The sequence below is a fragment of the Adiantum capillus-veneris genome, chromosome 20 (genome assembly GCF_014529385.1).
Source record: "Adiantum capillus-veneris isolate H3 chromosome 20, ASM1452938v2, whole genome shotgun sequence".
In the NCBI taxonomy this organism is placed as follows: Eukaryota; Viridiplantae; Streptophyta; class Polypodiopsida; order Polypodiales; family Pteridaceae; genus Adiantum; species Adiantum capillus-veneris.
Window position 1 is genome coordinate 25,351,405 of NC_140950.1, and position 26,278 is coordinate 25,377,682.

Consider the following 26,278-nt stretch of genomic DNA (forward strand, 5'->3'; position numbering starts at 1 on the left):
GTAAAGAAAAGAACAAAACCTAAGATTGGTCAATTGATGGGAGAGTCGGTTTGGGTGTTCAAAACTCCTGAATAATGGATTTGCCACCTCAGTAGACTGCCCATTTACCTTGCTTGCGTGCTTCATGTATCTTCTTGAGCTCATTTGCTTTACTCTTGAGTTGATTTGTCATAAGCTTCTCAACGATCCATAACTATTTTCCCTTGAGAAGTCGTGATTGGCGTAGTAGCTTCATCCGTTCATCTTTGTCCTTGAAAGTGAATATGCAATGCTTGGGTGGCACATGCCTATGTGTGTCGTTGATCCAAGAGACTGTTTTGGGCTTAATGTACACACACACAACTTGGAGAAGATGAAGAAGCCGAAGGGCTTCCTCGAGGGAGACACAAAGTCAATTGCTCTTAAGACTCTCAATTTTGAATATATATATATATATATATATATATATATATATATATATATATATATATATATATATATATATAGAGAGAGAGAGAGAGAGAGAGAGAGAGAGAAAGTCAATTGTTCTTGAGTAAGATTGAATGTCTAAAGGTTTTGAGGTGGTTCCTCGTCCTGCATACAAACACCCACTTACTCACGCTAACAACCAAAAATAAAACGTTGCTTGAAGGGGAAAAGAAACCACGGAACACAAGGGCCTCCTTTGTGTGTGCTCAAGTGTACATCCACAGCTGTTCTTAATTTGGGTCAAACAATTCTTCTGAATTTCGTCATCCTCTTTACCCCTTTCCTCTGTGCGCGAGCGCGCGCGAGAGACAGCGCACTCATCTCAGGTGTTTGAAGCTTCGACAGTTCCGTTTCCGAGGTGGATTCTTAACAGAAGGTCCAAATTAATACAGCCCAGGGAGCTTGAGGCTGCCTCAGGAATCCTTTTGATGATCATCAGGTCATCCCACCTGTTTGACAATCTTCCCCTTTAAGTACGATAAAAAACAGCAGTAATACATGGCAGCCAACGCTTCTACCCTTGTCGACAAGGCGACCAGTGACCTGCTCATTGGGCCTGATTGGGCCATGAATCTGGAAATTTGTGATGCCATCAACTACGATCCGGGGTAAGTGTGTTCACATCAAGTGCCTTCAATCTGTGATGATCGTGATTATACAATTGGATCTCCTTGACTGTTGGTTTCTGGTCTTCACAATCTATACATGTTTTGCACATAACAAGGGTTTCATTTTTTTGATTGTTTCACAATTGTCCTATTGTACACGCATTGGTTTCCGTATTCTTTTTGCTAGCTGTGTGAAAAGTCTTCTGTTTCTTTGATAAGTTAGTCTATGTGAGAAAAGTATTGAAAGCTTTGGTGCTTAGTTGTTAACCAGAAAAACAGATTTACAAGGTCAGATTGGAATATTGAAGCTTCAATGCTAAGGAGACCGTAGCACCATAAGCATAATGCTTTCTATGAAAATGGTCTGTGGAGGACAGGTTGACTCCTACTCAATATCTGGAGGATGGAATGAATTAATTCCCATCTTAAAATAGTGGAAGCGAATCCCATGCATCAAATCCTTGAGAAAGCTATGGGAATACTCACAAAAAGCTGGTGCTGGCAGTAAATCAATCCAATACTTCGAGGGTAGTGCGGCAATTTTGCCCTTGGTTAGCAACTCATTCAATTTCACCAAATACAATCAGAAAATTCATCATGGCATCAATTTGTGGGACTCACAACTTAAGGTTTCCCTGTAGCAACCAATCTCATGGATGATATGAGCGTTTGGTGGCATTATTGAAGGGCCGAGTGGCATATAGAATTCTGAACATAGTAGGTCGGGGCATCTTTATCTTTGACTTCAGGTACTGGTCTTACAGATGACTCCCGTGAATTTTTATAGGTAAATCTGGGTTTTTCAAGATTCATCTAGGTATACTTTGGTTTTTATCTCCTTTGCACTTTATTGTAGGAGAGATTGAACATGAGAGGTAGGGATGCCTATTTTGACTTGTCCAAACAAGCTGCTCAAACTTGTTGAGCATATTGTAGGCATTGAAGAGGAAAAGCTTCGCTTATTTGATGAGTAGTCTCCTTTGCTATATGGTGTGTGGAACCAGGATCAAAGAAGATGAGTGCTTGTCGATTCTCAACTTTGACCGCACGTTGCAAGGTTCACCAACACGGGCGACAAGATTGTCAATCATATCAGTAACTAAATAACTATTCCACATGGGTTTCTTAGTTTTGGATTGTTGTTGCTGATACACATCTGGAAAGGATGGCCTATGTTTCCACAGTTAGAACACTTGCTGTCAGTTTCTGAAGAGATTTGAAATGAATTTCTTGACTTCTATCGAGCAATCGAGGAAAAAACAAGTTATTACATTGTCATGTGGCAGCCAATCTGAGCATGAACATAGGTTATCTCATATTAGCAACAATCTTGCCATACAGTAGTAATAAAATTGAAAAGGGTAGGAAAGAATTATGAAAGTGGATATAGGCAAGAAAGTGTTCCAAGGGCCAAAACTTGTGTTTGTTAGTCTCTAGAGTGTCTGACGGAAGCATCAGGTCTCTAAAGTGTTTGAGGGAAGCATTAGAAGAATTGCCTATGCCACTAGGTTCTTGTAAAAAATTAACTTGTAGTTTTGAGGTATTGTAGTCCTGAAGTATCTAGTGTTATCATACAATCCATGCTTATGCAATAACGAAGGAAATTTTGGTAGAAGCAGCTTTGGACTCTTGCCAAGTCATTAGGATCGTTGGGAATAATACGTCACATTGTTGCGGAAATTGCAAGGCTGGCTTGGACTCTTTGGTGAAACATAAGAAATTTGCAGTTGAGAAGGCAGATAGTATAGAGAATATCCGCTAGGATACCATGGATATGGTGGAGAACATAGAATTGGTTTCGGGGAGGTGGAGATAGATGTCAATGAAAGAGGTTCAGGTGGCCCACCATTCGATAACTGTGTTGATTTGCAAAGGGCAAGAGTTATGTCCCTAGATTGGGCACGCGAGTTTGTTCATCTACTGCGAACTAGACCCTTAGGTTGGGGTGGTTTTGAAGTTCTATAAAAGGTCTCCCATGCTCATTTGTGAATTATCTTGTGTGATCACGGCATTAGACCATAGGCTTGTGGTAGTGCGTAGCTTGACACTCAAGCTAGGGTGTGCATTAAATGTATGGGATGGCAGTCTTTGAGGTGCGAACATACTCACAAAGGTGCTAGAACACTTCCTAAGCTGACCTGAACCCTAGACCTGAAGTAGCTTATCCACATGCACGTAGGGTTAGATGTGCACGTGACGATTTGAATTGTTTGACTTTGGTTTTAATATTGGTTTAATGATTGGTGATTCACTCCCGGGTGGAGTAGTGAGAAATGCTGTTTTGGTATTGTCTGAACCTCGGAATGGCGCAGACGAGATGTCTGGGGAGCGTTTCGTTGTATGTGGAAAACTTCCGAACGACGCAGACGGGATGTCTGGGGAGCGTTTGGTTGTATGCTTGAACCTCTAAGCGACGTAGGTTGCAGTTTGGGGAGCGTTTGGTTGTATTAGTCCTCTGATCTCATGGCTCGGACCTCTTGAGGTTATTTGTTGGGGGAGTGACGAGGTAGTTGTAACAAACTTGGACTTTCCAAGTCAAGATTCTACCGCGACACAACAGAGATTTACTTGGCGATGTGCCCGATGATGGGGAGCCAGATGAGCAACCCGAAGTGGAGGAAAGCGAGGAGATACCTGTCCAGAACAGATATTGGCACACAAGGATAGAAAGATTAAAGGTAAAGTGATTAGGCGGTTCTTGGTTAAATTCAAGAACTATCTTGCATTTGATGCGAAGTGGATGGAGGAGGAGGACCTAGCAGATACTCCTCAGATTTTGGAACTTTACCTTGAAGCATTTGGTTTAGCATAGTCTACTCCGATAGAGCCCAGATTTCAGCATGGGTGAATCTAGTGCAGCGGGCTTGCACAAGAGGGGAGTCACTCCGCTCCTTTGTCAACAGATTACCCCGATTTTGAATAGTCACTGATGTCCCTCTGGGTTTCAAGGATACTGATGGGTTGACAGTATTCTGCTGAATGACTTTATGAACTGGAATTCCCGAAAATGAAACTGATTGATTTGTACTTGACTTGTTTGAGTGTCGGATCCGAAAGACAAAATGACTGTAGCATTTCGGTCTCATAAATCTCTATAGACATGATTGCAATAAGGATTAGTTGATTGGGCATCTGTGAGGTCTCGACTGGATCTAGATGCGATTACTAAATACGTTGCTGATTAATCATGGTTTGAGATTTGGAATGAATTTGTATGTAATTTGTTATGTGATGTCCTGTGATGCCAAGTGATGTCTTGTGATATGACTGTCCATTTGTACAAGTGCTAGTTATGTTGCATCTAGTGCGTCGGTACTAATAGTCAGTGTCTACTAAGACAGTTTATGGCCTCTGTCTGTTTTGCAGGCGTAATCGAGGGTGATTACAATTCTTTCAAGAGGGGGGTATGTCATAAACTGGTGACGTGGCAACCCTATAAGTTGTCCCAACTTAGGCCAAGTGACGAGGGGACCCCGGGGACACATTAAAATAAAGCGCCGGATATGTTGACGTGGCTGACGTACGATATTTTCGTAAATCCCACTGACTGCACAAATGGCCGCAAAACGCGTTGGCTGCTGACGTGGCCTGTCAGTACGGAATTCTGCGAATTACGTTGGTTGTATTTTCATTGGCAGCTTTTGGAGATGATTGCTTTTGAGTTTGAAGCTTTTGGGGGCTCTGCTTATAGCAACCCCATGTAATCTTTATAAGTGGCCTTAGGGGCTCACTTCTCAGAGCATCTGGACGCAGAGTCTGAGAGTGAGCACCCGCGGGCCCTCTTTGTACTTAGCACACATATTAATATAAAAAAAAATACCGAAAGTGGCGCTAGTCTTTGGGGCCAATACCTCTAGGCACGGAACTATGCCGGGTCATGTCGTCTTTGTGAACTGTTTTGAAAAATTTGTGAATCTTCCAAGTATCGGGCAGCTTCAGTCTAAAGGAGACATCATTTATCTTTTCTTTTATTTGGAAAGGGCCATAGTATCTCATGCTAAGCTTTGGAAAAAGCTGCTCCTTTCTCTTTTCTTTCTTAGGCATGCCTTCTCAAAACGTAAGAGCACCCAATTGTCTTCCTTTAATTTCAAATCGCGACGGTGTCGATATGCTGCCTTCTTGTGTCTTTCCTGAGATTTTGCTAAAGCCTCCCGGACCTTGGCAAAAGCAGTGTCCAAGTCCCTCGTGTACTGGTCGGCTTCAAAAAGCTTATCTTTTGTGCTAAGGAAGGGTGGAACCTTCGGAGCACCTTCAATGATCTCAAATGGCGTCTTTCCCATCGAAGACTGGATTGTGTTATTGTAGGCAAATTCCACCAAGGGAAATTTTTTTTCCCATTGAGTCTTCTGATTAGAAATGTAAGACTTCAATAAATCTAGTACGATTGGATTTGCAATCTCAGATTGCCCATCTGTCTGCGGGTGGAAAGATGATGAGAACTGCAACCGTCTGCCAATGTTCTCTCAAATTGCCTTCCAAAATAAACTCGTAAAACGGGGATCTTTGTTAGAGACTATTGTCTCAGGCATGCCATGTAATCTGAAAATCTGTGCAATGAAGAGTCCCGCTAAATGATCCGGCTTCACTATTTTTTTCACTGGAATGAAGTGAGCTTGCTTGCTAAATCTGTCGATGACAGTCCAAATGTCATCAAGCCCCTGTGTGTCTTCGGGAGCTCAAAATGAAATCCATAGCAATACTTTCCTGGGGGTGGGTGGGAATGGGTAAAGGCTGTAACAATCCCTATGCTTTATGCCTGCCAAACTTGACCTTTTGGCATACCAAGCAACTGCGTACAAAATCGTCCATATCCTTCTTGAGTCTCGGCCAAAAGAAGTAACGCTCCACACCTTTCAAGGTGGTGTCGATGCCGCGGTGACCCGTAAAAGGTGGACAATTGTCACAAACTGGTGAAGTGGCATGGCCCTGGACATGTTGCAACAGATCTCGGCTACACACCCGTAAAATGCGGCAGCAGGTTGACGTGGCAGATTTCTGGGTTTCACGTTGAAGGTGTTGACGTGGCAGTGCTGTACGGAAATTTCACTTTTTGCGCTGAGCTGCTGACGTGGCAGTGCGTACGGAAAAGCTGGCTGAATTTTACGCATACTGAATTTGGCAGCTTTTGAAGCTTTTGGAACTTGATGCTTTATTTTAGAAGGCTTTTAAGATTACTGCTTTTGGGCATCCCTTGTAACTTATAAATAAGTGGGTAGGTCCCTCACAACTCAAAGCATCTGGACGTAGAGTCTGAGAGTGAGGACCCTCTTACTCTCTTGTACTTTGAACTCGGATTAATACAAAAAGAAATACCGAAAGGGGCGCGAGTCTTTGGGGCCAATATCTCTAGGCACGGAACTCCGCCGAGTCGTGTCGAATCAATTGTGAACTGAGAACTGTTTTGAAGTGAATCTCTGCTATGTCGCGGTAGAATCTTTACTTGGAGTGTCCAAGTTTGTTACAGTGGGTTCAGAGCGTGGCCGATTTCTCTTCTACCGGGAAATCCGATCCTTTTCTCGCGGCACTTATGGATTCCAACAACGAACAATCGACTTCCTTTGCATCTGGGGATGTGGGAAGAGATCACGAAGAAGATTCTCATGAAGAGTACGGCCCGCCTCGGCCTACTCAGGCGGAGATCGAAGAGATGGAATGTCAACAATTGGTTGACGATGCGACAAAGATGATGATCAAACTTGCGAAGGATCCAAAATTTGCAATTTTTTTGACTCAGACGTCCTGCGACGAGGTGCATGCTCAGTGGCAGAAGGCCACAGAGCCACCCCTCAAACCAACACTCAAGAAACCTTCTACTTCGAGGATGTTTACAGAGCAAGAATTGGAAGAGGTGGTTGATACACGGATTACTCAGTTTTTTGACGCGAACAACAAAGCCAAAACGCACGACAAAAAGCAGAAGAAAGGAACTAACTTCCCCGGTTATTTGGGTCGTCAATCTACTTTTGCCTCGGCAAGAATTGATGCACGAAATTTTAACTTCGTGATTAGCCATGCCATGGCTGTGCAAGGTATGCTTCGTTGGGCATACTATGGAACGAAGCAATACCTTGTCACAAACCAACACTAAATGAGATGTCGATGTGGTACACTTTGGGCACTTTTGAACCAACAGTAGATTGATTCGTCAACGCAATACACTTGGGCACTTCTGGCACAAACCATCATTGGATTGATGTGTGAGACCTTTATTCTCAATCAGATTTTCATCCAGTCATCTTCGAAGCTCTTGATATTCCAACATAACAATGTTAGCCATCACACCAGACTGGCTGATCTTTAAAGGGTTGTCTCGATGCAATAAGATCACATACCAAGGCAATCTCATCCAATTTGGAATTATTGATGCACCAAATTTATGTGCTTCACAAAATGGTTTACAGATACACAGAGTTCACATGAGCAAACATATAACATAAAACATCCAGATTCAACCAATTGCTCCCCACTCCGAAATCTACGTTGTTTAGAGGTTCCAAGTACAACTAAACACTCCCAAGACTGAAGTCTGCGCTGTTGAGAGGCCATATACAACCAAACACTCCCTGGACCGCAACCTGCGTTGCTCGGAGGTTTCCAGTTACAATTAAGGGCTCCCCATACGACAGTCTGCATCGTTTAGAGAACCAAATACAACTAGACGCTCCTCATACGACAACCTGCATCATCCAGAGGTTTTCAAGCAACATTGAAACCAATGTATTTCAGTCGCTAAAAGTGTCACAAGTGCACATAACCTCTTGCAGGCATCAAAACAGACTCGAACAATTTCAATCAACACCAAGACAAGTTCAAAACAAATATAATCTATTCTCAAACAATATTCTCAGTCAAGAGGTTCTTCTCATTGGTACTCCATCTCGCATGCTTGTAACTCCATGTTCCTCCGTCCTTCTAACTCTTGTCTGCAAAAAGCACCCAAAACATAATTTTGACACATGCTGTAGAAACCCTAATTTGCTGTTGAAACCCTAAGTTTTCAAAATTGTCTAAATCAAAATCCATTCGCATCAATGCGTAGGGCTCGTCAAGAGGATCAACTTTGTCTCCTATCACATATCTAGATTCTTATCCATTTTAGAGGCCTCTGCAAACTGAAAAGCATCAAAAAGCATGCTGTAGAGCTTTTTAGGGCAAAAACAAACTCCTATTTCTTAATCCTCTCCTTTTGTTGTCGTTTCTTCTTCATCCAACTCCATAGCTTGCCGTTGTGGTTCACGTAGGACCGGTTTGCTTGTCAAAACAACAAACGATTGACGCTCTAATGCCATTGTAACAAGATGGCACCACATGCCAACTGAAAAGAGAGAACTTTAGCACTTCCAAAAAACTTGAAGAGAGAGAGAGAGAGAGAGAGAGAGAGAGAGAGAGAGAGAGAGAGAGAGAGAGAGAGAGAATCCACGCAAGAGACACAGTGGCAAACTACCACTCCCAAAGAGCACTAGCCCCAAAACCCTGGCGCCCCTTTCGGTATTTCTTTGTATTGCTTCAACAAGGTACAGCAGTCAGGTGTTCCTTTGCTTCCTGCACACTGGAATGCCGGAAGGAGACCCCCCTTTTCATACTTGAAGGTCCTTGGCCTATAAGCATTCAACATGAAAAGCTGTGTGTCCCAAAAGCACTAGAGCCAAAGGCTAGCGTCAGATTTGCACTTCCGTAAAACATGAGTAGTGCCACGTCATCACCTTCCGCGAATTACGGGTTGGCTGTATAGGATGCCACATCAGCATGGTTTCCACGTTTCACACTCGTTCGTACAGACTGTCACAAAGTGATGATGTGGCGTGCCCAATTGGAAATAAATGGCCGAGAGTACAAGAGAAACTGAACTCAAAGAATAGAGGAAGTTATGAATCCTAAAAGAATGGCCAATGGGCCTAAACTTAAAACCACCCAACTTAAATTGCACCGGCCGAGTGGCCTAGCCCTAAAAATCCAAAAGCTTAAACTCTGGCTGGCAGGTCCGCAATTCGCCCTGACTACTGACGTGGTCTCGTGTGTGAAGATTTGTCTCTCCATTAAGTAAGCTACTCTACTATCCATTTAGCTACATCCTATTTCCTAACAATTGGTATCAGAACAAGGTTTTCTCGTAGCTAAAGTATCTCGAGGAAAGGATTCCTTGAATTGAGTGGGAGTAATGGTGGAGGAAGGGAAGCTCAAGATTGAGAAGTTCAACGGCAAAAACTACCAACATTGGAAGATGCAAATTGAAGACTCTCTACCAGAAGGACCTTGCTTTGCCACTAGGCGGTCTTGCAAAGAAGCCCGCAACAATGGTAAATGAAGCATGGATTGTCCTTGACCATTAGGCATTAAGAACAATCCGCCTAAGCTTGGCATCAACGGTGGCCAGAAAGGTTTGCAATGCAAGATGCAAAATCTATTTCTACACCTTTGGCTACTCACTTTAAACTAACCAAGGATATGCGTCCAAAGACACGAGGAAATAACCTATATGTCTAAAGTTCCATATGCTGTCACAAACTGGTGACGTGGTGTACACACATGCAAACACCCTCGGCTGGCTGATGCAGAAATTACGGGTTGCACGCTGACGTGGCATGCCCTGTACGGACGCCCGCATTTTGCGGCGGGACTTGCGGCAGTGGAGAAGCAGGGGCAGCGTACGGCTTTTTGGCTACGCAATTGCAGAGAGAGAATGAGAGTCTTTTTGCTTTATTTTCTATGCAAGCTTGAGAGAGAGAAAGAGCTTTAATTTTTAAAGATGCTTTAAAATTGTAAGCCTATTTTTGGGGCAGCTTTTTATGGGCAGCTTTTGGGGCTCTGCTTTTAGCATCCCTTGTACTCTTTAAATTCGTGGGCAAGGCCTCATAACTTAGAGCATCTGGACGCAGAGTCCGAGTGTGAGCGCCTGCCCGCACTCTTGTACTTTGAACACAGATTAATACAAAAATAAATACCGAAAGGGGCGCCAGTCTTTGGGGCCAATATCTCTAGGCACGGAACTCTATCGGGCCAGTGTCGAATCAATTGTGAACTGTAAACTGTTTTGAAGTGTTTATTTGTGCTGTCGTGGTAGATTCTCGACTTGGAGTGTCCAAGTCTGTTACAGTGGTATCAGAGCCCGACAGATTTCTCTTCTACGGGAAATCAAATCCCTATTTATTTTTTTCCCACGGCACTAATGGCTTCAGGCAATTCAGCCATTAATTTGCATGTATCATAGCTAGGATGGCTTCATGGATTGCCATAAAGCTTCCAACAGATCCGCCTCGGCCTACTCAAGCGGAGCGTCAAGAGATGGAGCGTCGACAATTAATCGGCAATGCAACAAAGATGATGCTTAATTTTGCCAAGGACCCGAAATTGGCAAAATATATGAGCAAGGCTTCTTTCGAGGAGGTGCACATGCAGTGGCAAAAGACCACAAAACCACCTCGAAAACCTGCTCTCAAGAAACCTCCTACTCCCAAGAAGTATACAAAGAAAGAATTAGAAGAGGTGGTTGATGCACGAATTGCTTAGCTTCAAGACGCGCAAAACAAAGCTAAAAAGCACGATAAAAAGCAGAAGAAAGGCACTGACTTCCCAGATTATTTGGGTCATCAGTCTACATTTGAAAAGGCAAAGAAACAGAAGAAGCGTGTTTGATTTGAAGAAGTACCCAGTTCTTCTTCTTCTTCTTCTTCTGGCAGTTCTTCTAGCTCATTTGACTCAAGCGAAGAAGACAAAAAAGGCAAAAAGCGAAGCAAGAAGCAACGCTTCGGAAAGGGCAAGAAAAAGGCAAAGAAGTCTAATCTCGCCCCGTGAGTGACAGTTCTACAGAGGACTCGTCTTCAGACAGTTCGGACTCCGATGACAGCAACTTTTATGCAAAGAAGAAGAATTTTAACAAAGCCAACCAGTATGACTTTCTAGAAGACAAAAGCAAGAAAGTCCGAGAGTTTAAGGAAGGTAGACAGTCAATTAAATTTGACACGTTTTCTGGTTATAGAGATGCTTCGAAGGCTTCGTCTTTTGTATAGCAGTTTGACATCGCTTTCGCGGGAGGGCGTTACTCAGAGCATTGTAAGATTCGGAGAGCTGCCTCTTACTTTAAGGGGAATGCTCGAACTTGGTGGTCCACGCTTCTATTAAACAAGACTGCGCCGGTTAAATGGCTGAAATTCAAGAGGCTTTTTATTTCTTATTGGCTGACTCGAGAGTATGAACGCGACATACGAACTCCTTGGAACCATCTTCGAATGACCAAGAAGGATACAGTGGACGCTTATTGCGAGAGATTCTGGAGCTCTTTTCTACAGAGAAGATCTCGTTCAAGGAACAGATTGAGCGGTTTACCTTGGGTCTTCCTACAGAGATACGAGATCACTGCTTGGAACCAAAGTCACCTTCCATTCAAGAGTTGATGAGTCATGCGAAACGGGGTTTTGCCATTCACTCAGGCAATTTGATCTACCCCACAGATGAGATCATGACACATGCGCCAACCAAACTTCGACAAATGAAAGTAGAAAGAGGAAGAGCAACCCAAAAAAGAAAGATGCACGACCCAAACTCACTCCTCATGAGAGAGCTCGCTACATTAGGGAAGGGAAGTGCTTTGGATGTGGAGAAACTGCATATATCTCCGCGAAGTGTCCTGTAAAGGCACAGAAAGAACAGAACAACAAGGGAGACGAGAGGCTTGAGAGTTCGAGAGCAGTTGAGAAACGTGGAAGAAAAGGCAAGATGAAAACAGTTATGGTTCCAGATTGGGTGGGTACCGAGAGTACAGAACTTTGCCGAGCTTGGGGCAAAGTGAAAGACCAAGAAGCCTTGATCTTCTTTGATGGAGGAGCCAAGGCCAACTTCATTTCACCGGAATTGGCGGCGCGACTCGAGATCACTCCCGATCAGATGGGACCACTTGTGGAGGCAGTTCTAGCGGCACCAGCAGGGACATAGCTATTACACCTGTCATTGGAAAACTTCGGTTGCATTGTCAGGGGTATTTGGGGCATGAGGACTTTTACATAATGCCTGTGGAAGGTTGTGATGTCCTCTTGGGAACTCCCTAGTCCCACAAGAACAACACCGTGGTCGACTATCAGGCGAGGAAAGCAACATTGACCACAGAGAAGGGCAGAACCATTGTTCTCGATATAAAACTGAAGGGCGAGTCTGTCCCTATTGTATTGGCTTCGGCCATTTCTAAATTAATGAAATCCAGTCTGTTTGTTTACTCGATCTTTTTGAAGGATTTGAGTGACTAGGATAGGACAATATGTCTGAACTTGATAAAGAACGCCAAGATTTTCTCCACTCTCATGCCGATTGCTTCTCAGAGGCCTGCTAGGCGAGTTACCACCTGCCCGTCCTGAAGATCATACCATTGATTTGATACTTGGAAGCACACCACTGAACCGGCCACCTTACCGTGTGAGCCGAGCCCAGAACGAAGAGATTATGAACCAAGTGAAAGACCTCTTGGAAAAGGGTCTTGTCCAGCCTAGTACTTCACCGTATTGCTCTCCAGTGTTGTTGGTTTTGAAAAAGACAGATCTTGGAGAATGTGCATCGATTATAGAGCTCTCAACAAAATCACCATCAAGAACATATTTTCGATTCCTAAGATCGATGATATACTCGGCAGATTTACAGGGATCCTCGTGTTTTAGCAGGATTAATTTGAAGAGTGGATATCATCAGATCCGAATCGCGCTGGGAGACGTCTACAAGAGAGCCTTTCGGATGACTTTTGGGTTATTTGAGTTTTTGGTGATGCCTTTTTGACCTAACCAATGCTCCTACGACATTTAGCCGGATGATGGACACGATTTTTCGAGAGTACAGGCTGTTTGTTGGCACTTTCTTTGACAATATCATTGTTTTCTCCAAGGATGAGGCAGAACATAGAGATTATCTGCTTCAAGTCTTTCAGGCATTACGAGATCACAAGTTAGTGATTAATGCAAAGAAAAGTGAACTTTTCCTACCAGAGATACACTTTTTGGGACACATTGTGTCAGCAGCAGGAGTGCAGATGGATCCGGCCAAGATAGAGACTATCCAAGATTGGCCTGATTTGAAGAATGTCCATGAAGTTGGAAGCTTCTTGGAATTGTGTTCGTACTACAGGCAGTTGATTCGAAAGTTTGCAGAGGTTGCTTCTCCTTTGCATATCTTGACACAGAAAGGAGTCCCTTTCTCGTGGGGATCTACAGAGGTGATTGCCTTTTAAACTTTGAAAGAGAAATTGACTATGGGACCAGTTTTGACTTTGCCGGACTTGCAGAAGTCATTTGAAGTATATTGTGATGCTTGTGGTCGTAGTCTAGGTGCGGTCTTAATGCAAGAAGGCCATGTCATTGCTTATGAGAGCCAATTCTTCTCAAGGCCGGAATTGACAGCACAGGTTTATGAGAAAGAGCTTTTGACGGTTATCCATGCTCTTACTCAGTGGCGGCACTACCTACTCGGAGCGGACTTTACTGTCTTTATAGACCATCAGAGTTTACGCCACTTCTTGTCACAGAAGCAGCTATCGGAAAAGCAGATGCGGTGGGCGAACATGTTGTCACAGTTTCACTTCTAGATTGTCCATGTTCAGGGACAGAAGAATTTGGTGGCAAACGCTTTGTCTCGGAAGCCAGTTCTGGCTATTTTCGCGATACATCATAGGAGCTTCGAGGATATGGTTGATCAGTATGTGCCACAGATACAAATTTTGTAGACGTTTTCACACGGATACGGGATGGGGAGACAGTAGCGAGATATTCCATTCGGGATGGCTACTTGATGAGGAAAACCATGTTGTGCGTTACACAGCCGTTGAGGGAAAAGGTTATGACCGAATGCCATTGTCTGCCTTTTACGGGTCACCGCGGCATTGCTACCACCATGAAAGGGGTAGAAAGATACTTCTTTTGGCCGAGACTCAAGAATGATGTGGATGAGTTTGTGCGTAGGTGCTTGGTATGCCAAAAGGTCAAGTTTGACAGGCATAAAGCACAAGGATTGTTACAACCTTTGCCCATACCCACCCGCCCATTGAAAAGTATTGCAATGGATTTCATTTTTGATCTCCCGAGAACACACAGTGGTCACGATGGTATTTGGACTGTTATTGACAGATTTAGCAAGTAGGCTCATTTCATTCCAGTGAAGAAAATAGTCAAGCTGGATCACTTAGCGAGACTGTTTGTGGCCCAGATTTTAGATTACATGGCATGCCTAAGACGATTGTCTTCGATAGGGACCCCAGATTTACGAGTTTGTTTTGGAAGGCAATTTGGGAGAACATTGGTAGGCAATTGCAGTTCTCGTCATCTTTCCACCCGCAGACTGACGGGCAATCTAAGATTGCCAATTCAGTGGGTTTAGATTTATTGAAGCCTTATATCTCGGATCAGAAGACTCAATGGGAAAAGTATCTACCTTTGGTGGAATTTGCCTACAACAACACGATACACTCTTCGACGGGTAAGGTGCCATTTGAGATTATTGAAGGTGCTGTGAAGGTTCCACCCTTCCTAAGCACGAAAGATAAGATTTTTGAAGTGGATGAATACACGTGCGACTTAGATACCTCATAACTCAGAGCATCTGGACGCAGAGTCTGAGTGTGAGCACCTGCCCGCACTCTTCTACTTTGAACAAAGATTAATACAAAAAGAAATACCGAAAGGGACACCAGTCTTTGGGGCCAATATCTCTAGGCACGGAACTCTGCCAGGCCAGTGTCGAATCAATTGTGAACTGTGAACTATTTTGAGGTGTTTATTTGTGCTGTCGCGGTAGATTCTCGACTTGGAGTATCTAAGTCTGTTACATATGTTGCAGCGGTAGGTTCTCTAATGTATGCTATGGTCTAGACAAGGCCAGATATTGCACATGCAGTGGGAGTTGAGTAGGTTCACGGACGACCCACGTAAAGAGCACTGGCAAGCTGTGAAGTGGATACTTAGGTATCTGAAAGGGACAACAACAAATGCTTTCCATTTTGAAGAAACTGATATTTTTCGGCAAGGGTATGCTGATGCAGATATGGCAGGTGACAAAGATACTCGAAGGAGCACTACTGGCTATGTCTTCACGGTTAGAGCCACAGCAGTAAGTTGGGCTTCAAAGCTGCAGAAAGTGGTCTCACTTTCTACCATGGAAGCAGAGTATGTAGCAATGACAGAGGCAAGCAAAGAAATTTTATGGCTTCACAGATTCTTAGAAGAGCTTGGATTCAAACAAGACAATTGTGTCTTGTACAATGATAGTCAAAGCGATATCCATCTTGCGAAGAACTCGGTCTTTCACTCAAGGACAAAGCACATTGAGGTGAGATATCACTTCAGACACACTAGAGATTCACTTCAAAACAGTTCACAGTTCACAATTGATTCGACACGGCCCGACGGAGTTCCGTGCCTAGAGATATTGGCCCCAAAGACTTGCGCCCCTTTCGGTATTTCTTTTTGCATTAATCTGAGTTCAAAGTACAAGAGTGGAAGGGTTCTCACTCTCAGACTCTGCGTCCAGATGCCCCGAGTTGTGAGGGCCCTGCCCACTTATTTATAAGTTACAAGGGATGCCAAAAGGAGAGCCCCAAAAGCAGTAAGCTTAAAAGCCTTCTAAAATAAAGCATCAAGTTCCTTGGGCTTGAGCCTCAACAAGCTCCGTACGCGGTGTAGGTTGCCTATTTTTCTATTGCACTGGTGGCGCCTTCAAGAACTCCATAAACCTAGGAATCTGCACCAGCTGCGAAAAGACATTCACTGTGGCAACTAACTGAGTCCTGAACGCATCATCCTCAAGTTGCCTAGTCATAAAGCCCTGTCCTACTAGAGGGACATTCACATTAACAGGAGGTACAGACTGACGTGGCCGTGAGCTCTCGCCAATCTCGAAAACCATAGGGATTTCTTGCCTGTACTTCGAAGAGGGACCCTCTTCCATAAATGCCCTTCCCTTTGTCGGCCATAGTGTAATCCCGCGTTCCTGCACTCTGTCGTTACCCAAAACAACCGAGGCTCACTTCTTGAGGAAAAAGTGATTGATGTCCTGGCAACGGAACCTTGAAACCGACCCGTAGGGTGGTAGGCGTTGGCTTTCACTCGAAATTCTTTACTTTAGACACACACAGAGAAAACGTGCAAAGGAAACCTGCGACGGGAATTAACACTTAAGTACACACACGGCTCGGAAGCTAGAATGCCCCGAGCAGATGCCGACAACCTGTAGGCCCCAAAATTGGCGCCCCTTTCGGTATATCTTTATTCTTTAACAGAGGGAATATAACCTGTGATTTCCTACGAGCTGTCCCGCATAATCCGGGCTGAAATACACCTGTTCTGATTAGATTTTGGCAGCATAACTGTACTAGGACGCTTCACAGTCAGTATTCCCATGCAATAGATGACTTTCCCGACGCATACGGACACTTTGCAAAACCTGGCGAGAATCTGCAGCATGCTGAATTCTCTGTTTTCTGCCCCGAAAATGCGCCAGATCACCTCCAAGCAGTCCCCTCGCGTCCCCGAACCTCCTGGGGGTATTAGGGACCGTTTAGGGCCGAAACCCTAAACCTGCAAAAATACACAGCAGGATGTAATTCCCTGTTTTGGGCTCCGTTTCATGTGTCGGTCGCATTTGTAGCAAGTCCTCGAGCTCCCGCACCTATAGGGCTACTTGCCCTTTGAATCTGACGAGATTTCTCACGTGAAACCTCTCCGAATTCACCTGTATCTGCGGGGGATTAGCCACTAGCTAACCCAGTACCTGTGCAAGAGGCTCTTGCCTCGGCAATCGCGCATGAACCCACACAACTGTACATCAATCAAATGAAAAGCCCTCTTGTGGGGCATCACATAACTGCACGTAAGGGGGAGAGAGAGCAGTGTGTAGCGGCAGGGCATGACTCCTGGCACCACGTTGTACATAGAGGGAAAGGAAGCACTCCATAGCTCTTAACCTGTGAGAGGAACTCAAAAATGAGCCTCCCAGCTATAAATTCAACGCCACTTCTTGATGCATGAGGCAAGTGCACAGAAATGTGCCACTTGGCGCATTTACAAGCATTTTCCGTTCGGGTTTGCCGCCTAAAAATCTCCTGATTGGTTGCTCAGTTGACTTCGCGGCAGAGTTGTAAAATGTTCCCCTAGTCATAGCCAAGGTAATGACGCGAACACATTTCACGGCCCAAAATAGTAGTTCCCTAAATTTTAGGAAATGACTCCGTTGGGCTCCCACTGGTCATCTGACCATCTATCCTCATTGGGACCGCATCCAAAAGTGCAATGTGGCCGAACTGTCGGATACTTTCTGTTGGTAGTCCCACCTTGACTTTATGCCTTTATTGAGTTCACTTCCTAGTATCCACCAACTTGCTAAGTGCGATAAGGGGACCTACATGATCTTGCTATGAGCCTAGACATCCTCTTACTATACGAATTCCAGTGCCGACCACTTCCCGTCTGCGGGTGAAACTATCGTTCACATTGGCCATACAATGTCCGACCGTTTGCTACTTCAAAAAGAGGGTCTCAAAAATAAAGCAAAAAACATTGGAAAGAAACCAACAACTAAGGTTAGCAGTTGCCACGTCCTCGTGACATAGTTAACAGCTGCCACGTCCCCGTGACACTCCCCATCATCGGGCACATCGCCTTTAAAAAACTTCAGGAGACTCACATGAAAAGCATTGTGAATTCTTCAAGTATCGGGCAACTTCAGTCTAAAGGAGACATCATTTATCTTTTCGGTTATCTGGAAAGGTCCATAGTATCTCAGGCTAAGCTTTGGAAAAAGCCGCTCCTTTCCCTTTTTCTTTCTCAAGCGTGCCTTATCAAAACGTAAGAGCATCTGTCACAAACAGGAGCGCATAGCAATATAAAATACATTCGGATAAATAGGATTTATCACTTATACTGAAGCCATAGGATATAGAAAGAAATAGACAGAGAGAGAGAGCTAGAGAGTGAGAAGATCGACACAGTACTGGGATCAGAAGATGGGTTGGTCCCCCCCGTAATAGTATCTTTATTACTGAGGAGAAGTCTATACAAGCACTTGAATTGAACGTATTACCGCGTCCGTTCTAGAATAAGACTTGATGGTTCCCGAAAGCCTCAGCTTTGGATTCCTAGGGGTAAAACCCTATTCCAAGGAACTTCCGTTCCTTACTCCAAATCCTTGAGAACCAAGGTTCTCGCCTCTGGATCTCACCTTCCAAACTCAGGGCATGACACCCCTGCAACTCTCTTTTCCAACTCTGTTTTCTTAGTCCTCTTCCTGCAGAACAACTCTGCTTTCCCGGACACGAAGTCCTTACTTGGAAATCCCAACTTCCGGATCACAAACTTGAGAGACTACCTCTCTCTGATCCGTGGATCTACTTCCCAAACTCGGGTACGAAACCCTTGGGCTGATCTGGCTCTAGTTCCTCAGAGCGCTTTTCTCCTGTAGAGGCTCATGCCTTCCTCTGCTCCTACTCCCTCACGAAGAGGAAGTACACCTGCAATCAAATACTCAGAGATCATAACATGAAAATCGTTACCTTCAAAGTCTCGACCCTCGAAACGCAACTCGGTTCTCCAAAAGCAATTCCCCGAAAGAGATCGCTAAATAGAAAATCCTCTCTTCCAATCCTACACACAAAAGAGGTGTATTCTCGGGTTCCTTCTCGCAAATCAGCCCCGTCTACGACGTTTATGGGCTGAAAACAGAGAAAAACAGCTGCTTGTCACGATGGAAACACGCTCCGTAGGAACTTCTTCGCGAGGAAATTCGCGCACTGGGTTTTGGCGACATCAGGTACACTTGGGACAGTCGTGGGCATCACCCACAAACGTCTTTTTTGTGGGTGAACTTTGCAGCAACATCTCCTTCTTGCAAAAATTGATCAAGACGTTTGTGGGTGAACTTTGCAGCAACATCTCCTTCTTGCAAAAATTGATCCTCACCTCTGAGTGAGGGCATGTGACACTTTTATAGCTCCTGGCCACGGGTACGAATAGCTGCTCACGTAGAGATCGCGGCCCTCTCAGAGAATCCCAAGTCTTGTGTCGACTTCTTGCAGAGAGAAAATTTCCCAACTCTGCGAGCTTTTCCTTGCAAGACTTAGGGTTCCGCTTGCTTACTTCTCTCTTGGCTTGTTATGGCTTCTTCCCGTATCTTTCCACAGTCGTCCTCCTTTACAGAGAAAGAGAGGAGACCATGCTCTGATACCACTATCACAAATGGGAGAGCATAGCAATATAAAATACATTCAGATAAATAGGATTTATCACTTATTACTGAAGCCAGAGGATATAGAGAGAAATAGATAGAGAGAGAGCTAGAGAGTGAGAAGATTGACACATTACTGGGGACCAAAAGATGGGCTGGTCCCCCCCGTAGTAGTATCTTTATTATCGAGGAGAAGTCTATACAAGCACTTGAACTGAACGTATTACCACGTTCGTTCTAGAATAAGACTTGATGGTTCCCAAAAGCCTCAGCTTCCGATTCCTAGGGCAAAAACCCTATTCCAAGGAACTTCCGTTCCTTATTCCAAATCCTTGAGAACCAAAGTTCTCGCCTCTGGATCTCACCTTCCAGACTTCCCTGCAACTATCTTTTCCAACTCTGTTTTCAGAGTCCTCTTCCTGAAGAACAACTCTGCTTTCCCGAACACGAACCCCTTACTTGGGAATCCCAACGTCCGGATCACAAACTTGAGAGACTACCTCTCTCCAATCCGTGGATCTACTTCCCAAACTCGGGTACGAAACCCTTGGGCTGATCTGGCTCTAGTTCCTCAGAGTGCTTTTCTCCTGCAGAGACTCATGCCTTCCTCTGCTCCTACTCCCTCACGAAGAGGAAGTACACCTGCAATCAAATACTCAGAGATCATAACATGAAAATCGTTACCTTCAAAGTCTCGACGCTCGAAACGCAACTCGGTTCTCGAAAAGCAATTCCCCGGAAGAGATCTTCCAATCCTACACACAAAGAGGTGTGTTCTCGGGTTCCTTCTCGTAAATCAGCCCCGTCTACGACGTCTACGACGTCGTATTATGGGCTGAAAACAGAGAAAAACAGCAGCTTGTCGCGATGGAAACACGCTCCGTAGGCACTTCTTCGCGAGTGAACTCGCGCACTGGGTTTTGGCGACATCGGGTACACTTGGGACAGTCATGGGCATCACCGGCAAACGTCTTCTTTGCGGGTGAACTTTGCAGCAGCATCTCCTTCTTGCAAAAACTGATCCTCCCCTCTGAGTGAGGGCATGTGATGCTTTTATAGCTCCTGGCCACAGGCACGAATAGCTGCTCACATAGATATTGCAGCCGTTTTTTTTTGTTTTTTAAAAAAAATAAAAAAAATCGTTGTTCTGCCAAAAAAAGAGAGAGAGAAAAACGATGGCTGATCTGTTGCCTTATTTATCAGATGGCTGCCCAGTTATTAAATGGGCGGCCGGCGTATTTTAAAAATAGTATGAATCTGCCCAAAAACTCAATAAAACCTTATAAGTTTAAAAACAATGCTTTCACAGCACTTCCCAGGCGTCCCTGGATGCAATCACATGCACAAATGCAATGCAGACATAGACTTCCTCGCGGGAAAGCATCTGCTTTTTCGAAAAGTAATTCCGCTTTCTTAGAAAGCATCTGTTTTTTCCTCAAAGTTTCCTCTGAACCCACCTTCACTCAAGTGCTTGCTTTTCCTTGTGCACAATTCTAACACAGTTCGGAATTTCCTCTCGAATATGGATATCCCCTTTCTGATGCACCCGTCATCCACCTTGTGACGCATCAGGAATACCCATCACCTAGTCCTTTCCTACCGAACTTACGGTACAATCTCCTTCACGACGCTCTATGTCACCCATCCTATGACGCATCAGAGATGTCCGTTCCCGGATGGTCGGATACTTCTTCCCAATGCTCCCTGTCACCCATCCGATGTGACGCATCAGAAGTACCCGTTCTTGGTGGCCTTATAGATATTCCCTTTCACAGTGCTCCCGTCATTACTCTGAATGACGCACTAGGAATTCTTTGTACTCGAATGTCTCCAGTGAGAGAAACCCTCTCACTTAAAATTCCAACAATTCATTTAGATTTATTTTTCCTCGGTGTTTCAAAGCGAGAAAATCCTCTCACTTATAAATCCAATAAATCATTTAGAATAAATTTTATGTCAAATAAAGCCAATTTAGCAACATCATCCAATCGTTCTCCTTTAATTTCAAATTGCAACGATGTCAATCTGAAGCCTTTTTGTGTCTTTCCTGAGATTTCTGGAAAGGCTCCCGGACCTTGGCAAAAGCAGTGTCCAAGTCCCTCGTGTACTAGTCGTCTTCAAAAATCTTATCTCTTGTGCTTAGGAAGGGTGGCACCTTCGTAGCACCTTCAATAATCTCAAATGGCGTCTTCCCCGTCGAAGAGTGAATCGTGTTATTGTAGGCAAATTCCACCAAGGGCAAATATTTTTCCCATTTAGTCTTTTGATCCAAAATGTAAGACTTCAATAAATACAGTACGACTAAATTTGTAGTCTTAGATTGCCCATCTGTCTGCGGGTGGAAAGATGACGAGAACTGCAACCGTGTGCCAATGTTCTCCCAAATAGCCTTCCAAAACAAACTCGTGAATCGGGGATCTCTGTCAAAGACAATTGTCTCAGGCATGCCATGTAATTTGAATATCTGGGCAATGAATAGTCTCGCTAAGTGATTCGGCTTGACTGTTTTCTTCACTGGAATGAAATGCTTGCTTGCTAAATCTGTCAATAACAGTCCAGATACCATCGTGCCCACTCTGTGTCTTTAGGAGATCAAAAATGAAATCCATTGCAATACTTTCGCAGGGGTGGGTGGTAATGGGTAAAGGCTGTAACAATCCCTGTGCTTTATGCTGTCAAACTTGACCTTATGGCATACCAAGCAGCTGCGTGCAAAATTGTCCACATCCTTCTTGAGTCTCGGCCAAAAGAAGTATTTTTCCACACCTTTCAAGGTGTAATCAATGTCGCGGTGACCCGTAAATGGTGGACAGTGGCATTCAATTAGAACCTTTTTCCCTCAACGGCTGTGTAACGCAGAAACATCGTTTTCTTCATCAAGTAGCCATCCCGAATGGAATATCCCGCTACTATCTCCCCATTCTGTATTCGACTGAATATATCTGCAAAATCTGTATCTGTTGCATACTGATCGACCATATCCTCGAAGCTTCTACGGTGTATCGGGGAAATAGCCAGAACCAACGGCTTGCGGAACAAAGCATCTACCACTAAGTTCTTCTGTCCCTGCACATGGACAATCTGGAAGTGAAACTGTGACAAGATGTTTGCCCACCGCATCTGCTTTTCCGATAGCTACTTCTGTGACAAGAAGTAGCGTAAACTTTGGTGATCTGTGAAGACCGTAAAATTGGCTCCGAGTAGGTAATGTCGCCACTGAGTAAGAGCATGGATAACCGCCAAAAGCTCTTTCTCATATATATGAGCTGTCAATTCCTGCCTTGAAAACAATCGGCTCTCATAGGCAATGACATGGCCTTCTTGTATTAAGACCGCACCCAGACTACGACCACAAGCATCACAATATACTTCGAATGACTTCTGCAAATCTGGCAAAGTCAAAACTGGTCCCGTAGTCAATTTCTCTTTCAATGTCTGAAAGGAAGTCACCTTGATGGGTCCCCACGAGAAAGGGACTCCTTTTTGTGTCAACATATGCAAAGGGGAAGCAACCTCTGCACACTTTCTAATGGACCGCCGGTAGTAAGAACATAAGCCCAAGAAGCTTCTAACTTCATGGACATTCTTCAAATCGGGCCAATCACGTATAGTCTCAATCTTGGCTGGGTCCATCTGCACTCCTGCTACTAAGACAATGTGTCCCAAAAAGTGTATCTCTGGTAGGAAAAATTCACTCTTCTTTGCATTAATCACCAACTTGTGATCTCGCAATGCCTGAAAGACCTGTAGCAGATGTTCTCCATGTCTTGCCTCATCCTTGGACAAGACAATAATGTCATCAAAGAAAGTGCCAACAAAAGATTTGTACTCTCTGAAAATCTTGTCCATCATTCGGTCAAAGGTCGTTGGAGCATTGGTAAGGCCAAAAGGCATCACCAAAAATTCAAATAAACTGAAGGTCGTCAGAAAAGCTGTCTTGTAGACATCTCCCGCCGCGATTCGGATCTGATGATATCCGCTCTTCAAATTGATCCTGCTGAAACAAGAGGATCCCTGTAGTCGGTCTTGTCCTATGATCATCATTCAACTCTTTCAAAAAGATCGAGTAAACAAATAGACTGGATTTCATTAATTTCGAAACGGCCGAAGTCGATACAATAGGGACAGACTTGCCCTTAAGTTTCACATCAAGTACAATGGTTTGGCCCTTTTCAGTAGTCAATGTCGCTTTCTTCGCCCGAATTTCGACCACGGCGTCGTTCTTATGGTACCAAGGCTGTCACGAGGACGTGGCAGCTGTTAACTATGTCACGAGGACGTGGTAACTGCTAACTTTAGTTGTTGGTTTCTTTCCAATGGGTTTTGTTTTAATTTTGAGACCCTCTTTTTGAAGTAGCAAACGGTCGGACATTGTATGGCCAATGTGAACGGTAGTTTCACCCGCAGACGGAAGTGGTCGGCACTTGAATTCGTATAGTAAGAGGATTCTAGGCTAAGAGCAAGATCATGTAGGTCCCCCCGTCGCACTTAGCAAGTTGGTGGATACTAGGAAGTGAACTCAATAAAGGCATAAAGTCAAGGTGGGACTATCAACTGGAAGTATCTGATAGTTGGGCCACATTGCGCTTTTGGATGCGGTCCCAATGAGGATAGATGGTCAGATGACCACTGGGAGCCCAACGGAATCATTTCCTAAAATTTAGGGAACTGCTATTTTGGGCCGCGAAATGTGATCGTGTCATTATCTCCGGTATGACTAGGAGAACACTTTACAACTCTGCCGCGAAGTCAACTGGGCGACCAGTTTTCAGGCGGAAACCCCGAAACGGGCAAATGCTTGTAAATGTGCCAAGTGGCAGAATTTCGTGAACTTGCCTCATGGAGAATAAGTGGCGCTGAAATTTAAGAGAGGGGAGGCTTCATTATGCATTTTGTCACAGGTTGAGAGCTATGGAGTACTTTCTTTCCCTCCCATGTACAGTGTGCCCTGCACGTTACACACTGCTCTCTCTCTCTCCCCTACGTGCAGTTATGTGATGCCCCACAAGAGGGCTCTTCATTTGACTGATGTACAACTGTGTGGGTTCATGCTTATGTGCTGAGGCAAGAGCCTCCTTGAGCAGGAACAGGGGTAGCTAGCTGCTACTCCAAAGCAGGCACCGGTGAGGGTCATAACCTCACCGTAGTGCAAATTCAGCGCTGTGTATGCGCAGAAAATTGACTGTTTTTCAGCCATACGGACGCCATAACTCTTGGGAATCGTGCCCCACTGGCAGAGGACAGCTAGGGGACTGTTTGGGCCTGAAAACAAGGCAAAAACCAGTAAATACAGCGAGCTGAATTTACTATTTTTGGGCAGGAATCAGAGGGTTTACGCCAGTGCAAGTGAGATCTAGAAGGGGAATTGATTTCGCGCAAGTTTTGGGGCTGTTATGTTGCCGAAATTTGGCAAAATCAGGTAGTATCTAGGGGGATACAGGTAAAGGATTCCCCGGACTCTATTTTGTAATTTACTCTCTCAAAGAATAAAGAAATACCGAAAGGGGCGCCAATTTTGGGGCCTACAGGTTGTGGGCGTCTGCTCGTGGCATTCTAGCTTCCGAGCCGTGTGTGTATTCAAGTGTTAATTCCCGTCGCAGGTTCTCTTTGCAAAGTGCTCTGTGTGTGTCTAAAGTAAAGAATTTCGGGTGAAAGCCAACGCCTATCGCCCTACGGGCCGGTTTCAAGGTTCTGTTGCCGGGACATCAATCACTTTTTCCTCAAAGAGTGAGCCTCGGTTGTTTTGGGTAAAGACACAGAGTACACGAACGTGGGATTACACTATGGCCAAAAAAGGGATGGGCATTATGGAAGAGGGTTCCTCTTCCATAATGACATGTAGGAGATTCCTATGGTCTTTGAGATTGGCGAGAGTTCACGGCCACGTCAGACTGTACCTCCTGTTAATGTGAATGTCCCTCCAGTAGTACAGGGCTTTATGACTGGGCAACTTGAGGATGATGCGTTCAGGACTCAGTTAGTTGCCGCGGTGAATGTCATTTCGCAGCTGGTGCAAAATCCAAGGTTTATGGAGTTCTTGCAAGCGCCACCAGTGCAACAACAAAATAGGCAACCTACACCGCGTACGGAGCTTATTGAGGCTTAAGCCCAAGTACTTAATGCGACTCAGCAGGAAAGGGAACACTCGCATGCTGCGGAGTCAGGGGCTCCAAAACAGGTTCCTCCTGTGCTTGAAGAGGTGGCTAGAGCGCGCCTATTCCACAGGCTATGCCAGTTCAGCCCGCCACCTTTCAGAACCCGCATGCTGTCTTGAATGGACAGGGAACTGGATACCAGGCTATGCACCCAGTTTTTCCACCACCCACGGTACATCCTGGGTATTTCGAGGGTGGATCAATGTTCCAAAGTATGCCTGGTTATGCGCCTGGAAGTCAGCCGTACATGCCAGGAACAGTGTTTGGGGGTATGCAAGGCATCATGCCAAACCCCATGTATGGTAGTATCGGCATGCAGTAGGGTTTTCAGAGAAACCACGACCAGTTTGGGGTACCACAAGGTCATTTTGGCATGGCTGGTTTTTCTGGACAGCAGCTAGATATCGCACCTCTGACGCAAAATGTGAATGGCCAAGATGTGCCGATCATGCCTACTACAGTGCCCATGTTGCAGACCATTCCTTATGACAACTTGGGGGCACTGGAGAAGCCAAAAGCTTACAAAGAAGGTGGTGCAGCTGTAAAGTTCAGTACCTTCAGTGGCTTCGAGGATAAGACAAAGGCTCTCACTTTTCTCCAGCAGTTTGATACAGCTTATGCAGGAGGGAATTTCACAGAGGCCTCAAAGCTCAGGAAAGCTGCCACTTTCTTAAAGGACAATGCACTTACATGGTGGACGACATTGCTAATGCAAGGACAGGCACACGCCACTTGGGTTTACTTCAAGCAAATGTTTGCATCTGCTTGGCTGTCAAATGAATTTGAAGCCGACGTCATGACAGATTGGCACCAACTTACTTCAGCTTCATGCAAGAGCTTGCTGGAGTACAATAGGAGGTTTTG

General features: G+C 44.8%; 1 protein-coding gene across 4 annotated transcripts in view; it reads left to right on the forward strand.

Annotated features, from left to right (window-relative positions):
- The first annotated feature begins 645 nt into the window (after positions 1–645).
- LOC147432258 (TOM1-like protein 3) overlaps positions 646–26,278 on the forward strand; it is a 51,117-nt gene continuing 25,484 nt past the window's right edge. The window contains exons 1-2 of one of the 4 annotated variants that reach the window (XM_086492214.1): positions 1,348–1,627; positions 1,718–1,825. Coding sequence is in view for 2 of the 4 variants with exons in the window: in XM_086492215.1 (XP_086348341.1) it covers positions 967–1,076 (110 nt within the window). In the remaining 2 variants the exon portion in view is untranslated. Of the gene's footprint in view, positions 1,077–1,347; positions 1,826–26,278 lie in introns of those variants that run through there. The other 3 variants (XM_086492215.1, XM_086492211.1, XM_086492213.1) reach the window with 3 other exon arrangements.